The sequence below is a fragment of the Pholcus phalangioides genome, unplaced genomic scaffold, assembly GCF_987345545.1.
Source record: "Pholcus phalangioides strain wild (caught in Gottingen) unplaced genomic scaffold, Ppha-v1.0 ptg000017l_1, whole genome shotgun sequence".
Taxonomy (NCBI): domain Eukaryota; kingdom Metazoa; phylum Arthropoda; class Arachnida; order Araneae; family Pholcidae; genus Pholcus; species Pholcus phalangioides.
Window position 1 is genome coordinate 31,252,010 of NW_028301610.1, and position 18,163 is coordinate 31,270,172.

The window sequence follows — 18,163 nt, forward strand, 5'->3', positions numbered from 1 at the left end:
TACAGTAGTGACATTATCATGCTAGGGGCAGGTGGTCCTATAATCCAATAAAGACACCAGCTGTCCTTAAAGGACAAAGACTAGTGTACTAGTAGTTACATTACCTCACATACATTTTCATTTTCTTTCCCATAAGAAGTTGCACATCTCCTACTGTATATCTCCCAGTCTTAACATTCAATAGTTGTTTTTTTTATACTTTCACGCACACACACTGTTAAGCCCAATTAATCAAGGCTCTACTGTATAGTAGTAACAGATTTATGAACAATAATCAGCTATATACAGGGTGATTATAATTTAAGTTTTGATTCTCCAAAACTATACAATAAGTACTGATCAGAATGACTTGAAAATTTGCATGGATATTCCTGAAGTAATGGAAATTTCTTTCGCAAAAGAAAAACGTGCAAAATGTGCAAGTAGATGATGCTGTACTTGACGAGCAGTATAATCTATTTTGTGCAACCACATCATTTCGGCACTTCCACAGCATCAGTGTGTGGATAGAACTTCTATCAAGATGCACATTGCAATACCAGCAAAGCAGCTGCTGAAGACCCATTTTGACAGGATGCACCTTAACCCTTGTAACTTCTGGCTGTGGGTGTAGCTCAAAATGTTGTAAACAGTGGTCAGATTGCAAACTTTGGTGAATTGCAATCTCCAGCATATTCCCTATATGTTACAAGTTCCTCAGGAATATTAACGGGGGGTGGAGCGTTTGGTTTAATAAAAAGCTGAATTGCAAGAACATCCACATCATGACCATGGCATACTCCGATTCTGTTGTTGAACAACAATTTTTGTGCTTTCAGCCTCAGGTTGGACAACATATTTAACATTTCTTAAGTAAGTTGTAGTTATTTGTTCAATTACTTCGTTTTTTGTAATGTTTCCATGAATTATGAAATCGTGCAATGCTATAATTAAGGTATCATTTTGCCATGACTGGCTATCATTTCAATTCTGCGAGCAAATATCCCACATGTTGGATGATGTCATTAATTTTACATTTTTAAGTATTTTTTCCCCTTTACCAAATAAAATTGCATTTTTTCAGGAATATTTCATGTCAATTTTCAAGTCATTTTGACAATCATTCTTTTTTTACAGTGTTTTGAAATCAGAACCTTAGTTATAATCACCCTGTATATCATAAATCATTGCTAATTAATCTGCATTATTTATGCTTCATTAAATACATTATATTCACCTAATTTTTATTACTTTTTGCAAAATAGCTTCCTAATTAAGCATACTGAAAGTAACTGGAGAAAAACCTTTATATACTATATGATTAATAATAACATTGAAAGAATTTTCGAACACACAGTAATCCATTGAGTTAAGCAAAAATAATTAAATTGCAAAAGTTGGTTTTTGTTAAAATGTAATGAATATTTATTGATTAATTAGCATGGGAATAGTGTTAATTGCATTAATAAACATTTTATTTTAGTTAATTGTTAGAAGTTTGAAGGACTTTTCAGAAATTTCATTGTTTTTGATGTTAACACTATTTAAAACAAAAAACCGGTTTAAACCAAAAAAACCTGGTTTAAACCAAAAAACCCCGGTTTTTTTACCAACCCTGGATGGGGATGACATGTATTCATTGTGAATATCGGAACAAATACAGGGCTTGACAAATTAAGCTATAAATAAATAAATAAATATATTTTTTCAACTTTCCAGGACTTGACCTGGTGAACATGACCTTTGCCATGTTGGAAACATGCTGGCATAGATCCCAAAATAATAAGGAAATAAGTTGGTGAATGTTTCACCATGTGTGCAAGCAGTATCATTTAAATATATTCAAATTTATTCCAGTGAAAGTTCATTTGTATGTGACAGAGGAGGTAGATTAAGTAAGTGATAATGAGATAATAGTAAGTGGTAATATAAGTGATAATGAGATAATAGTAAGTGGTAATATAAGTGATAATGAGATAATAATAAGTGGTAATATAAGTGATAATGAGATAATAGTAAGTGGTAATATAAGTGATAATGAGATAATAGTAAGTGGTAATATAAGTGATAATGAGATAATAGTAAGTGGTAATATAAGTGATAATGAGATAATAGTAAGTGGTAATATAAGTGATAATGAGATAATAGTAAGTGATAATATAAGTGATAATGAGATAATAGTAAGTGGTAATATAAGTGATAATGAGATAATAGTAAGTGGTAATATAAGTGATAATGAGATAATAGTAAGTGGTAATATAAGTGATAATGAGATAATAGTAAGTGGTAATATAAGTGATAATGAGATAATAGTAAGTGGTAATATAAGTGATAATGAGATAATAGTAAGTGGTAATATAAGTGATAATGAGATAATAGTAAGTGGTAATATAAGTGATAATGAGATAATAGTAAGTGGTAATATAAGTGATAATGAGATAATAGTAAGTGGTAATATAAGTGATAATGAGATAATAGTAAGTGGTAATATAAGTGATAATGAGATAATAGTAAGTGGTAATATAAGTGATAATGAGATAATAGTAAGTGGTAATATAAGTGATAATAGAGTAAGTGATATTTTGATTAACATGATTTCTTTTTCTTAAAGGGGCTATTGTAATAGAGAAGCCAAATATCCAATGGAGCGATGTCGCTGGGTTAGAAGGAGCAAAGGAAGCTCTGAAAGAAGCTGTCATACTGCCTATTCGTTTCCCTCATTTATTTCAGGGGAAACGCAAACCATGGAAAGGCATTCTGCTTTTTGGTGTGAGTGAATTTTCTATAAATATAATCTGATCTGAATGTGTAATTATATTATGCATATCAATTTTGTCATAAAAACTGGCGTCTTTTATATTTCATTAAGTAAAAACTGAAATTTTGTATTTTTGTCATTTTAAGCACTTGTGGTATTCATACTTTTATTCTTCAAAGCAGTATAGTAGAGTAAATTGCAATGAACTTCTTGTATAAAGAAAAATTTGTGAAATACTTTTTCATAAGTCACTTACAATAAAAGTCATGCACTTCCATCAAAGTTTATAACATAGAAAATTTGTTATTCAGAAGTAATTTTTTTTTTCTATGTTATAAACTTTCTGATGGAAGTACAAGACTTTTTTAATTGTTAGAGACTTGGCTTTGTTTCACTGAACAATAGCTATACATAATTATGTATATGTACAGGGTGATTATAAAAAAACTATCCCGACATATAGGCCTCTAACTATCATACCATTCACAGAAACTAAATGAAATTTTGGTATAAGGTATTTTGATGTATGCGCTCAAGAATGATATGGAAAACAACAGTGTCACTCTAATAGTTACGGTTACAGTGAGAAAATTTCGAAAATATCAAATGGCAACACCTAGTTTTTTTGTATTGGAATGTGATCTCCATTGTGAAAAACCCTAAATAGCATTCGAACGGCAACTGTAGCATGAAAATCACCGGCGGTAGATAGGCTAAAAGTGAGGACAACCAATAAGGACAGAGAAGCAGCATAAAATAAAGCATTTTATTGTGTTTTACAAATTTTCCACATGACCTTGTGGAGGACTAATCAGGCTGGGATCTCAGCCGAAGAAATGAACATTAATGCTCTGGTGCACGGCCAAGTTCTTTTTACGTTTTCCTTGCCTTGCTCCGGGGATTTTTGTGCTACAGGTGCCATTCCAACGCTATTTAGTGTTTTTCAGTATGGAGATCGCTTTCCAATACAAAAAACTTGGTGTTGCCATTTGATATTTTCGAAATTTTCTCACTGCAACCGTAACTGTTAGAGTGACACTGTTGTTTTCCATATCATTCTTGAGCGCATACCTCCAAATACCTTATGCCAAAATTTCATTCAGTTTCTGTGAATGGTATGATAGTTAGGGGCCCGTATGTCGGGATAGTTTTTTTTATAATCACCCTGTATATATTTTAATTCACGTATTTGATGTATGCTTCTATATTTGATAATATATTTTATGATTATCATTATAAATATTATAAATATTTCTTGCAGCCTCCTGGTACAGGAAAATCATTCCTTGCTAAAGCTGTTGCCACAGAAGCCGATAATTCAACCTTTTTTTCAGTATCTTCGTCCCATTTGGTATCAAAGTGGCTTGGTGAAAGTGAGAAGTAAGTGATTATGTGTATATTTATATGAAAAATTTAAAGTTCTTATATATTTTTCTTACTTTGAGACACTAAAAAACAGGCTCTTGACCTCAATATTAAAAAAAAAAATTGTGCAAGTATGCTATGGATTATAAGTTTATATTGGCTCTAGTTGAAAATAAAAGTGTTGTTGTGGGCAAAATATTTTTGCAAAAATAACTAAATTAGAAGAAAAACAGCAAGTATCAAGTTATTGGGCAATTATTTTATCAAGGCCTGTTGTGACCTTGTATTTGTATTTAATTTGTTATGATATAATAATGCTACACAGGGTGAAGTCTGTATATTACACCTGTATTGGCAGTGAAAAAATTAAGTGAATGGCAGTTATGCGTCTTCTTATAAGAAGGAAATTTGGTATCTGATCTTAGAAATGACTACTAGTTAACGCGTGAAAAAAGTCTTTGAGAGCACAAAACCGTCAATATTGTAGTGAGAATTGAACAATCTTTGTTGGTAGTTTCAAAAAATATGCATGTAGGTGTAATTGAAATCTTCATTCAGCCAATTTCCTATTACCATATTTCCTAGCATTAGCTGGCATGCCATAAAGCTCGGGGGGGGGGGGGACACATTTCCTGAGTGTAAAATTATCCAGTGACTGAATCAATTATCTCTGATACTTTGAGAAAATGCTGCAAAGCATATCAACTGTCTCTTGTAATGAAGAATACTTTTAGTTTTTAATGAAATTTACTTTTCTGAAATTTTCTATAGAATCAAGCTTTTTTATTTAGCTGCTGGAGGTACTATATTTTGTTTCCTTTCATAAGTTTAACAGTTAAAAATTGCAATTGAAATTGATTACAATGAAACAAATCTGTCATGCTCTTATTAGAGCGTTTGGTTTGAATAAGCTGCTGTGCCAATTCCTTATAAAAATGTAAATTGATGGCTTTTCTCTATGCAGTGATGTTTAAATTATACATTATCAAGCAAAATGTAATACAAGCTTAACCCTTTATATACTGAGAGATTCTTCAAAATAAAAATTTCCAAATTAGAAATCTATTTCTATTTGAAAATATGCCAAAACTAAAGAATGCCTTTATTCAGCTGAGCTAATTGCCGTGTATCAGACATTGTATTTTTAACAAATTCTACTTGTGCATTGCAATAATCAATATTATCGGCTCCATCACACTAGAATCATGAATGTGCAATGTAATTGCAAAAAAAAAAAAAGAACGTGAGAAATGATGTTTCAATGTTTACTCTACCTATTTTACTCTATGGAAGTTATTTTTCCAAAATGTTTTGTAATGTGTGTTTCAATAGGGCATTATTAAAACACGTGTGTTTCAATAATGCCCTATTCGTTTTCAGGCACAACTTAGATAGCAAAACAAAGTATCCAAGCAGTTGATAAAAAAAGGAAAATTTGTACATTCATGGTTCTGGCATGTGGTATATATATTGATACTTTTACAGGGTGACTTGGAGAGAATCACCCAATTTCTCAAAATTGTATATTTCTTAGAAATTAAAAACACAGAATATAAAGAATGATAAGTAATATGTGAATGTATGGGGGGAAATGTGTCTACGTTTTGTGAATTTTTTTTAATGGTAGATTTCAAGTGTAGAATCATTTTGAAATCGGACGAGTCTTTCTTAATCACCCTGTATATGAAAATCAAAGACCATACAATTCACTACACTTCCATCTTGAATAAGGGACACTAAGTACATAAAAAACATAGTAAATATTTATATGATATTAAAAAAATTGAATATCTTTGGAAGTGAATATCGCCTAATCAAAATCGGAATAAGCGTTCCAAAAAGTACTTTCGAGACAGCACGTTTACTGGCAAAAAATTAGGATGTCCCAGAAAATCGGGACATGGCCAGCCCATGTAGGGGTCACTGATAAATTTCTCAATCAGAAGGGGGGGGGGGTCGTGCTTCAAAAAGTTTGCGTACCACTGCTTTAGAGTACCAGGTTAGATAATTTGTTTTGAACTCACTAATTGTTTCAAAAACAAGACATATTTTTTGTCTTTAATTATAATTAAAATGGCCTACCAAATAATTTACATGATAACTATTTATTATTATCATTACATTTATACTTTTATTTTAGTTTATTATAATTTTCTTCTTATTCTACTTTCACAATGTCATATATAAAGGGTTAAGCTGCAAGTATAAAGACAAAACTCTTTGGTACTGTTAAACAATAAATTAGAGTATTCATAATATTGGTATTGAGGCCAGCTCTTCTATATTTTTTGATAAGATTTATTTATTCTTTTGTGATTTTCCATTTAATGTAAAATATAATCTGTGATTATTTAATAATTATACAGGTTAGTCCGAAACTTGTTTGAAATGGCAAGACAGCACAAACCCAGCATAATATTCATTGATGAAATTGACTCTTTGTGCAGTTCTCGGTCAGACAATGAATCAGAATCAGCAAGGAGGATAAAAACAGAAATACTGGTTCAAATGCAAGGTGACAGTTTATTGCATAGCAGATTTGTAATTTATTTATTTATTTAAAATACAAAGCTACAGGTTTAAACCCAATTACACTTGCAGTAAAAATAAAAATTAGCACAGTATATAAAATACGACTACACGATAAAGTACACAAAAGACAAATGAAAAGTAACAAAAATTATTCAAAATACAAGAACTCTACACAAAGATATATACAACGCAATCACAGTAAAAATCTTCTAAAGTCAGTGACAGACGAATGAAAAATATCCATATGTCGAGGAAGCTCCTTATAAAATTCGGAAAATCTGTTTACAGCACAGTAATTACCAATATTATGATTGAATGATTTGATGGCAAATAAGCAATTAGATCTTGTATTGTGGCACTTAATATTGAAACAGATTTTGTTAAGAATGGGTATGCAATCAATTTGGCTAGTCAACAGTTTTTTGAAAAAAATCAAAAGCAAGTAATCTCTGCGTTTTTGTAAACTAATGACATCACACAGTGAAACTGTTTAATAATCACATCAGTGCAGCTGTTTCATAGATAAATGTTAGATAGAATATTGTTATAAGGACCATGTTTTTTGAAATATAAATACCTTAGAAAATTGTTTTGAATAATTTCAAGACTCATAATAGAGCAAGCGTGAAATAGGTTCCAGATAATTGAAGAATATTCCAGTTTAGGTCTTATAAGGATATTAAAGTATTACTATACAATCAATACTTTTAAACAGTCTTCAAATCATCAGCAAAGAGTAGACAATTTTTGAAAAGTACGTATAGATCATTGATAAAAAGGATAAATAACAATATGCCTAAGACAGATCCCTGAGCTACACCAGAACTAGCAACAAAACTTTTTCTTAAATTTGATTTATAGGATGCATACAACACTCTATTAGATAAGTAGGAAATGAACCAATTCACTAAAAGTCAGAGTTAAAACCGATTTTACTAATTTTGCTAATAAGAATTCCATGATTGGTATGGTCAAAAGCTTTTGAAAAATGTATGTATGACATCAAGTTGTCATTTGTTATGTATGGCATCGATAATACAGGCATTAAGGCTCAGCAGATTAGTGACAGTAGACAGACCTACCATTGACAAAACCATGTTTATTTGCGGAAATACAGCACTTGATCTGATTGAAATTTTTTTTTTGTAATATCGAAGATTTTAGTGAACTGAGAAAATAACAGGTCTATAGTTTCAATGCAAGATTTGTCACCCTTTTTAAAGATGGGAACAACTTTTGCTCTCTTCCACTCGGCAGGAAAAATGTTGGTATTAATTGATAAATTGAAAATAATTAGCAATGGAAAAACAAAATTTTTAGCACAAGCTTTAACTATATAAGCAGGAACACCATCCATACCGAGAGAAGAGCCTTTAACATGAGAACCGCAGCACTTTCGGTATACCTAGAACTGCGGACTGGGTCAAATTGACCCAAACTATGAAGAAATGGTGTTTCAAAGCGAAAACAGGAACTTCTCTTCAGTTCCTGGGTTTTCCCTACTGTCATTCAATGTTGTTTAATTGTGTATTCATAATGGGAAACTATTTGTTTAGGAATATAAAATGGGCTTCAAAATTAGCTAAAAAATTATGTAATTCAGTAAAAATAAGATTTAGTATACATTATTTACATTGCTCAGTACAAAAACTTTTTCAATAATCCCATAATATGACATTGATTGAACGCCAGGGTCTCTGCCACCGGACTTAACCTGTTGCCGAGATCTCTTCCAGCCCAGCTTCGTGGCAGAGTCTGCAACAAAGTGAGTGCACCTAAGAGTCTGAGTGTGTAGCTAGTGTTGTGTCTGATATTTCAGTGCTGCCATCTATTCATCTATGCTTCAAATTGTGAGTGAAGTGCAATGATTGAATATTTGTAACGTTGTAGGCCTGTTGCTCTCTGTGGCGAGATTTTTTAACGGGGAGATCGGCTCGCATTCGCGCCTTGAAGTTGGGAACCGCAGCCCATAATATGACAAAGATGTAAAATAAGCGTGTCAAATTAAGTATGAGAAAGTCTATAATATGATTGTCAAATAAGTATTGATTTCTTACTGATAAGTGAAATTTATGATGAGCAGTTTGGAGCAATTTTTTCATTATTCTTGCACAATCACCACATGTTGATGTTGCACAACCAATTTAAAAATTAACAGTTTTGTTTTCACATAACATCAGATGTTACCTGACAAGACCGCACGAACGTTTCCTCTTGCGCAAGGACAACACGTATGATGAATGCAGTTCTTCAATAAGATTTTAGAGAAACTGCTTTTGAAAAATAGTCTGGCCTTCCATACTGCTCTATACAAAATACAGGTATTTTTTTTTTGTGAAATTCAAGATGCTGTAGAAAATGTGGATAAGCCACTCCCATGATGCTACCTTCGCCAAATATTTTCTGGCTATTTGATCGGCTACAACTATGGCAAACTTTGTTGAATTGTAGTGGGAAATAGTTTCTGGAAGCTTTTTGGGACTTCTACTGCCGATATGTCAAATGAAGCGTGCTGAGTAATAAAACATTTTTATATTTTCTTCCTTGATAAATTGTCATTGTGGCATCATTTTTTCCCTGTAGCAATGTTTCATGCACATGTAGTTTCACTATCTTCATTGCTCAGATAATATTGCTCATCGATTTTGTCTCACTCTCCCTACTAAGCTCGTATTTTTTGGCTTTTAGCATTTGAGCACCAGCTTCTGTGTAGAGAAAAAGGTGTCGGTTGCAGCATTTTTGCCCTTGTTCTCAAATTTCTTGATCAGCTGCATCACTATGTGCTCTGAAAGAGAGAGATTTGTTGTACGCTGATCCTTCCCAAGGTTTGGAAATCTGCTCAAAATGCATTCGGTGCAAGCCAGAATTTTATTCTTTTTCTGTGACATTGTTTGCCTACAGAAATTTCAGCTACATGTTTTTTCTAGAGTTAAGTTTTCACTGTCCCAAAACCTTTCTTGGTCCCATCAGAATACCAGGTATTCAAGTTTACAAAGGAAAAGAATACTTATAGCTCTACTTTCCGTTCCTTCATTGAAAAGAAGATAATCTCCTTGGACAATAAATTGGCGCATTGACCTTTAAAGACCTCTATTCTTCACTATCTTCATTTAAAAATATTTTTTAGAAAGGGTAACCACTTCCAAGAAAATTCTACATCCCCCTTTTCCTATAGAATAGTATGTACCCAAACCGCGGTTCTAGGTATAAGTGCTTATAGCTCTGAAACACATGAGATGTGAAGCAAATAAAATTTTCTTGAATTAACATTCATATATGATATCATGAAAAGTCACAAATTTTTTTATCATCTGCACTTAAGTTTTTGAAATAAATTAAAACTAAGTTTGATTTCAGTCAAATTGATCCACTTCGCAGTTCTAGTGTTAAGTTTCTTTATACCACGAACAATATCATCTACAGAAACATTGTCAATAATAACAACATTAGAAGCATTAGGAAAAGCCGTATTGGAGAAATAGATATTTGTCAGCATACTGGTGATGTAACTAGACTTGAAAAAATTCTCAAATGCAGTTGTGCAATATCAGAAGTAGTCGACAAAAAATTATTATTAAACTTCATATTTAAAGGAACATTTCTATTTCCTTTAAATATTTCTGCACTATCAAGTGCAGAAAGACCAAATTTTTTAATGTCATTTTTCAGTGATGATTCAATATGAAAAATATATTGTTTATACTCTCTCTGATAATTTCAGATTTAATTCTAGTTCTGTAAAGGTTATACTGTGTTAAGTCAAAAATTCTATTGAATTTCAAATACCTATTGCTGAATTTTTTCTTCAGTCTAATACAATTTATAATATATTTGGAGAACCAAGGAGGATATCTATGTTTAGATGCCAATTTTTGATGGGGACATGATTGTTGAAGGCAGAGTATAGGCGAGAATAAAACATGTCAACAGCATCATCAACATTATTGCACAAGTTTAAAAAATTCCAATCATAATTACTAAAAACAGTACAATGATCTAAAATTGCTATTTTTGAAATCATAATAACTACGACGAGAATTACTAACAGTATGTCCAATGCAACGAATACTGGAAAAAGAGCAGATCAAAGCTGGGCGATGCTTATCTATAGACACAAGCGGTAAATCATCTTTCGTAACCTCAATTGAGAGAAAACGATTAGAAAATAGTACAAGATCAAGTATTCTATTAAAGTTATTAACTACAAAATTACATTGCTTTAAATCAAACAAATGCATAAAATTGAAAAGATCTGAAACAGATCTAGAGTTAGAGTCATTAAAATTAGTAAACCAATTGATATATTAGATATTTCAGAGAGATTAAAGTCACTCACCACAAGAAGATCATGATTATGACACAAATTCATTCTTTCAAATAGATTAAAAAAATCGATATAATATTGAGTGCTACAATTGAGAATAATAAGCAATACACAAATATAAAATTTTACCCGATTTAAGGAAAATCTTAATACAGATTGCCTCGCAGGTAACTCATTGATCAAGATGTATCTCAGTGACCACAAATTTAGTTTTAACTGCAATCAGTACACCCTCCTTTATTTAAGGATTTGGAGTACCTGTCTTTTCTGAAAACCGTATATCTATCATTGAATTCATTATTCAGGATGTCATGATGAAGCCAAGTCTCAGTAAGCAAATAATATCGTGGCTATGAGCCGAAATAGACGATTTGATCACATGGATAACTTAGTTCTGAGACCCCTCTAATGTTTTGATAGTACACAGTGAAATTTTTACTAGTGTTTGCAGAGCATGATAGTCAGTCAATGTTAGCGTTACTCGAATTATCTGCTGGTTCCCCAGTTCCCTGGTTCTGTGGAGCAATTGTGTGTGTGTGAAGATTCTTATTGACAGAATTTTCTATCTCCACTGGCAGAATCCTAGAAAGCAGTGATGGGATGCACATTTGTTGCATGGCATTTTCTGCAAAGTAGCGTTAACAGATTCATCAGAAGGTATAGCATGGGCTTCTTTATTGGAAAGATTATGGACGCATCATTTTATCCATATTATGCTTCGAAGAGAGTGCTGAAAGCACCAAATCTAATTTAGTTTTGAAGAGTCTGATGACACATGTGTCATTCGCATTTGCAGCTATACTTGGCGAATAGTAATGTAAAGGCCCCAAAGCAGAATGCTTTACATTGAGCCTTCAGCTGACTGAAAATGTTCTGCAGTAAGAATTCTCATAATAGTGTTTTCTACGCTTTTCTTAAAATTATTCTAGATTGTTCTGCAGTAGCACTGATTGTTTTGTGACATACGTCTTAGATTTCTTCATATTCTGCTTTGGGGTAAAGGCATTTTCAGGTTTCATGTTGTCCACCAAAAACACATTCTTTTTGGCCCCAAAATGCAGTCTACATAATCTTTATTTGTTGATATTGGGTTGGTTTGCATAAATTTTTTGCCATTTTTTTGTTTAAAAATTAAATTACTGAGCAGACTTGACGGGAATCCTGCACTCTTTGTTATTCACTATCATACAAAAGTGAATAATCATGTGCTGTGAAAATAAAGCATGTCCAAAAGAACCAGTTAAAGTTACTGTGCATGTTTGACTTGATAAAACTCAGTTACTGGGATTTTCTGAGTACAATTCGCAGATGCTGATTTCACTACTTTGAGAAAAAATATCATTGTATAGTGTAAAGCAATATATAATCCACGTATGAAAATTTTATACATCAATAATGAAATCTTAAGGAAATGGCTGTTTGTCATGTTTGTGGAGAAAAAAATATTTATTTTTCTATTAAAAAAAACATAAAAAAAAAAAATCTTTGAAAAATTATTTTTTACAAATTAGTTTTAAAAATATTTTACAATATAGCAATTTTATAGCAACATAATTATATATAATCTGTACTAAAATAAATTCTGGTGTATTTCTAACATAAAAATCTATTTTGATTATATGCAGGAAAATATTTACTCATTTATTTTATAGCCACATTTTTTTTCAAATATTCTTTGTATATCGAATATAATATTTTAAATATAACAGAATTTAATCTAATATCTATATATATTTTTTGTTTAATATCCAACCCAGCTGTTCAAAGTTTTTTAACGTGTTCTATTTTTTTAACAATAATTTGTTTGTTCCTTAATAAGCAAAAGGTTTACAATAATCTTACCCTGAAATCTCAAATTGGTACCATGGTCAAAATAATGTCTACCTGTAATTAAATGCTTAACTGAATTATGCATTGGTCAGACACATAACTCTATTGTTTTTTATGACAAAAAATCTGATGATTGTTTTGAAATCATAGGTGTCCCTTGCTTCTCACAATTAATTGACTCCACAAAATAATCCTGTGAGACAAAATTGTGTAAGTTGAATCCATCATGGGTAAGGGTGTGTCTCTGGAGGAATGGAAAAAAAAATTGAAACAGTTAGTAAAAGAAATTTTTATGAATGATTTTATCTAACATTTCCAGAAGACATTTATTAGTGAGCATTGATGAGTAGGACTTTAGCATTTCATTCATATTGGTTTCCCCCTACATTCTCAAATTCCACAGATTTTTTTTATTTTAACTATGCTATGACTTAAATTTGTAAGCTTATTTTTTGCATTGAAATCATTATGATCTAACTCCAGACCAAGTTTCATAGGATTTTTTTGAAGTTGACTTTTCAAAATTGTGTTATAGTGAAAATGTTAAAAGCAAAGGATATCTGTATAAGTCATATGTTTCTGAGTTGGGTTATTGACAAATATTGTAAATTAGTATTATACTTTTATTTTTATTTATTCTTATTTTAACATACTGATCTCACCAGGTGTTGGAAATGACACTGATGGTATCCTGGTGCTTGGAGCCACTAATATACCATGGATATTAGATGCAGCCATCAGACGAAGGTTTGTTCCTATGTAGATATTTGACTAAAATTTGGAATATGCTGTTACAGATTTTGGTGACAATTTGATTTTGCAGAAAAAATCCTATAAGGTAACACCACCTCTTATCAGGATATTGATAGCAAGCTATTGCTGAGAGATTGCAAAGTGTGAAATCGAATTGTCACCAAAATCTACTAAACTTTTTGTTTCGACACATGCTGATTTCAGTGATGTATTGCAAAAAAAGGGCTAAATTTCTCCTGAACTAGAACATAGATATAGTTTATTGTAGGCTGTTTTGAAAGCTAGTGGAATGGACACAAGGTTTTGGTAAATTTGACCAATTGTAGCTGAAAGGATGTTTGCAAAATAGGCAATTATAAATATTGGTAACAATTTGATTTTACACTTCACTAATCTTTCAGCACTTTTAGCTTGCCATTAAATCCAGATATTCTGATTAAAATTTTGTTACCTCATAGGATTTTTTCTGCTAATCCCAAAATGTGCTTAGCTTGTGTGTAGGTCTTTTAGAAACTTCACAAATTTGTGTTTTTTAGACTTGATTCATTTCCCTTCCATAATGGATTATCCATCTCATGTTTGTACATAACTTAAAAGCAGAGATAGGACAGGATTGCTATGGTGTTTTATATTTTACTTGGGCTCATCTATCATCCCCCTTTTGTTTGGCAGATTAGGTCATGTTTATCCTGTATATCCTGCACTTTTACTCTAATACTCTTACCCATGCCAAGCTGAGCATGTGAGTTATTGGAAACAGAGATTTTTCCTGATTACTGATGAATTTTTTTTAACTTGATAGGTATTTTTGTTTTTTAACCAAACTATATATCACAATGTCACGTGTCTTTTCATTTTCTTATCTACACATGAGTATTATATGAAAGTGCAAGTTTATTTCATTGAATGCCTAAAAATTTTTACTCTGTGCAGGTTTGAAAAGAGAATATATATAGCTCTTCCTGATTTCCCTGCACGATTAGCTATATTCAAGTTGCATATTGGTAACACTCCAAATGAATTGACAGAGGAGGATTTGAAAAAATTAGCACATGAAACAGAGGGGTATGCTGTAACAATCATTGATTCCATTAGATCTATCTTGCAGAATCATTCACAAAACATGTTGCTATCTTATAATTATTTATCTTTGTTGTAGGTTTTCTGGTGCTGACATCTCTGTGCTTGTTCGAGATGCACTGATGCAACCTGTGAGGAAAATTCAAACAGCTACCCATTTTGTGAAGGTATGTCTTTTATCAGACTTGGCTTATCACATAGAGCTCTAAGTAGTTTTTGTCTGAATGTATTTTATGTTCTCTGTATAAAAAGTTGGCAAAAATTGAATCTTTGGTGTCTATTGCTAGAATTTTTACTTTACTTGACACAAAAGATAAGGGAGGAAAGAGCAATGTGCAAGAAAGAATAATATTTTTTTTCTGTACTAAGGTTGTTTTATTACTGTCCCAATTTGGTTCGGTGTGAAAACAAATAACTATATCACTTTACACTATCAGGCAACAAATGACTGACTTAGCTTTCTATGTGTTAATTGTCCCATGTTTGAAAAAAAAAAAACTACTTTTGGGGGGGGGGAATTATTCCCAGAGAATTGGATTGGAAAAAAAAGATTATCCCAAGTGTAATGTAAATTGTTGCCATTGTGTCAAATCACAAAAAATACACTCATTGCCATAAAAATTTGCTCACCAAGAAGTAATTGTCGGATTGTAACAAAACTTGGCATGAAGATACGTGTCTGGCAGATGATAGATGCATAGCGTGATTGCAGAATGTGTAATGCCACCAGAGAGCATTGAACTTTGTTCTCCTTGGCATATAAGAAAGGTACCCAGAGGAATTTTGCCTGTGCTTAATCTGTTGCAGAGGGATGTTTTTTACTAGGGATGCTGTTATGTCACCATTGAAGACAATGTGATCAGCTGTCAGAGTTGGAGAGGCGAAGAATCATCGGGATGATGGAAACCTGGAATGGATGGTCAGCTTGGTGAGTATCCCACCACTTAGGCCGATCTGACTTTACTGTGAGGTGTTGGGACCAGTGGATGAGAGAGAGGTTGCATGCATGGTTGCCAGGCTCAGGATGCCCTCTGCAAACCAATATCTGAAAAGACCGTAACATCACTCGATGAGCATACACATCACCAACTGCATAATTTTCTGCCAATTGGACACCAGCAGCAGCTTCACTACAGGCCCCTGTATTTGTCCGTACCGTCACGAGGAACCTTGCTGAAGAACATTTTGTATCATGGCAGCCATTACGAGTGCTACTAATGATATCCACTCAACGTAGGCTCTGTTTGGAGTGGTGTTGAGCTTGACGGAATCGGACCACAATCGAATGGAACCAGGTCGTCTTCAGTGACAAATCTAGATTCAGTTTGGGTAGTGATGACAACCATATACATGTGTGGAGGCCCGTGGCAAACGCCTCAATCCTGCCTCATTATACAGTGGCACACCGCTTGCACAGCTGGTGTGATGGTATGGGGTATCGTCACATACGATATCCTGTCACCTTGAATATTCATGACAGCCCAGCAGTACTTTTGTGACATCATTCAGCCACACGTGTTGCCACTCATGGGAGGGCTCCCAGGAAACATTTTTCAACAGGATATACTTGACCACACACAGCAAGGGTGTCACAGGAATACCTCTGCCACCTTAACACCCTTCCTTGGCCTGCCCGATCCCCATATTTGTCACCAATCAAGCACATCTGGGATCACTTAAGACAGCAAGTTGGGCAGCCTAGGACTTTGAACTAGAAGCGTGCTTACAGCAACTGTGGAATGAGATGACGCAGGACACCATACAGGACCTGTATGCTTCAATGCCCACCCGTATCGCATCGTGAATTCAAGATATAGGTGTCCTTATGGGGTACTAGAACCTCCATTCATTTGTAGTTTTTCCTGTAACAAATTATTCTTTTGCTTTAATTATGTAATCACTTACCTATATACATCACCTTTGTACTCACATATATAAAATATCATTCCATTCGGACAACTCTTTCTTGGTGCGCAAATTTTCATGGCAATGAGTGTATTTCATTTTCGGAGGGAGGGGGAGAGAAAGTCAAAATTTTCATCAAACAACCAGCATCAATTTGGCCTTTCAACATCTGGAATTGGCAAGATGACTTGTATCTGTTTGACCATACATCCCGTTTCGTGCCGATGGTGATTTTTTGTTCACATGATTTGATTTGTAAATTACAATGACAGGTAATTTAACCTACTAGTTAGCAATGATTGGGGACTTGGTTCTAATTGGCGATGGCTTGCCTGATGTCACATTTTTGCAAGGGGGAAAAATCTGTACAGTTTTACTTTTATTAATAAAAAATCCCTATATTGTATTCTCAAAATCCCTTTTACATTTATTTTTGAATGGAATTTAGATCCGCACAAAAACCTCCCTAATGCTCATGCTTTAATGTTGACAGCTATTACCATAAAAAATATTTTTCTCTTCAGCTGATGTATAAAGATTATATTATTAAAGTTCCCTTATTCTCAGCTGTTTACAGCTGTAATTATTTGTCATAAAATTATGGAATTTTGAGTACCTCTTAATAAAGAAATGGGAAAGACATTCAGCAAAAAAATTTTCCCAAATATTGAAAATTGATGGCATGTTTCTATTTTAGTAATACATTACATATTTAGCTACATTATTGGCATGTAACATTAGGGGGCGTGGTAGCCCAGGTCGATAAGATGCTTGCCTAAAGTACCAAAGGATGTTTAGAGGTGTTGCGAATTCGATACCCGGTTCGTCCTTGTCAGAAAACTTTCCTGACACAGGGGTACAACAAAAACGGCGACAAGACCTCAGGGAAAGGAAAAAAAGCTACCGCAAGGAGTCCCCCATCGAAGGGTTAGCGCACCAACCCCTCGACGAGTATAAAAAAAAACAAGCCTGCATTCGGAATCTGCAATAAATTGTAGGTCCCGGTTTAATTAGCCCTTGTGTGCAGAAAATGACTGTGGTGCGACAAAAATGATCAAATGTAACATTAGGCAAATTGTGTTTAATTTTATAGCTACCATTGTCAGTTACTTTCTAAAATCTCAAAATTGCATGTTCAGCAGAACAAGTTTGTCAATACATTGAGTATGTGACACAAAATGCTGTTTTTCTGAGCAGCAAAGGTTTTTGTGTGGTCATGGGCTGATGGCATCTTTTAAATAGTCCCACTGTTGAAAATCACATAGATTCAGGTTTGAGACATAAGAGGTGCAGGCTGGGCATAACAAAAGTGGCTGCCTATGACCCTCATTACTTGTGTAAAATGTCTTTTGGTAACATCTTTAACCCAACATGCAATGTATGAAGGAATTCCATCTTGAGTACAGACTCTTTATCTAAGTGTTTGCAAAGTTGAAACAATTGAGTTCTGTAGCAGTGATTTCTTTTGCTGTTCAATGATAGAGCATGCCACTGGACCTAGCGGAATTTTCTCATTAAAAGATTATTGCTCCAAAATAAATGATGGAGAAAATCTCCACACCATATTGTTACTCTTGATGAATGCAAAAGAAAATCTATGATTGAGCTGAGATTTTCTAAAGCTTGAATCCTGCAGT

The 18,163-nt window shown here is 33.2% G+C and overlaps 1 protein-coding gene across 2 annotated transcripts in view; it reads left to right on the plus strand.

Annotated features, from left to right (window-relative positions):
* The window catches only part of Vps4 (vacuolar protein sorting 4), a 32,378-nt gene that overhangs the window by 8,555 nt on the left and 5,660 nt on the right, over positions 1-18,163 (plus strand). For both annotated transcript variants that reach the window (XM_089246232.1, XM_089246233.1), the window contains exons 5-10: positions 2,591-2,748; positions 3,999-4,117; positions 6,469-6,617; positions 13,454-13,535; positions 14,475-14,606; positions 14,701-14,788. In XM_089246232.1, the coding sequence (XP_089102358.1) occupies positions 2,591-2,748; positions 3,999-4,117; positions 6,469-6,617; positions 13,454-13,535; positions 14,475-14,606; positions 14,701-14,788 (728 nt within the window). The remainder of the gene's footprint in view (positions 1-2,590; positions 2,749-3,998; positions 4,118-6,468; positions 6,618-13,453; positions 13,536-14,474; positions 14,607-14,700; positions 14,789-18,163) is intronic.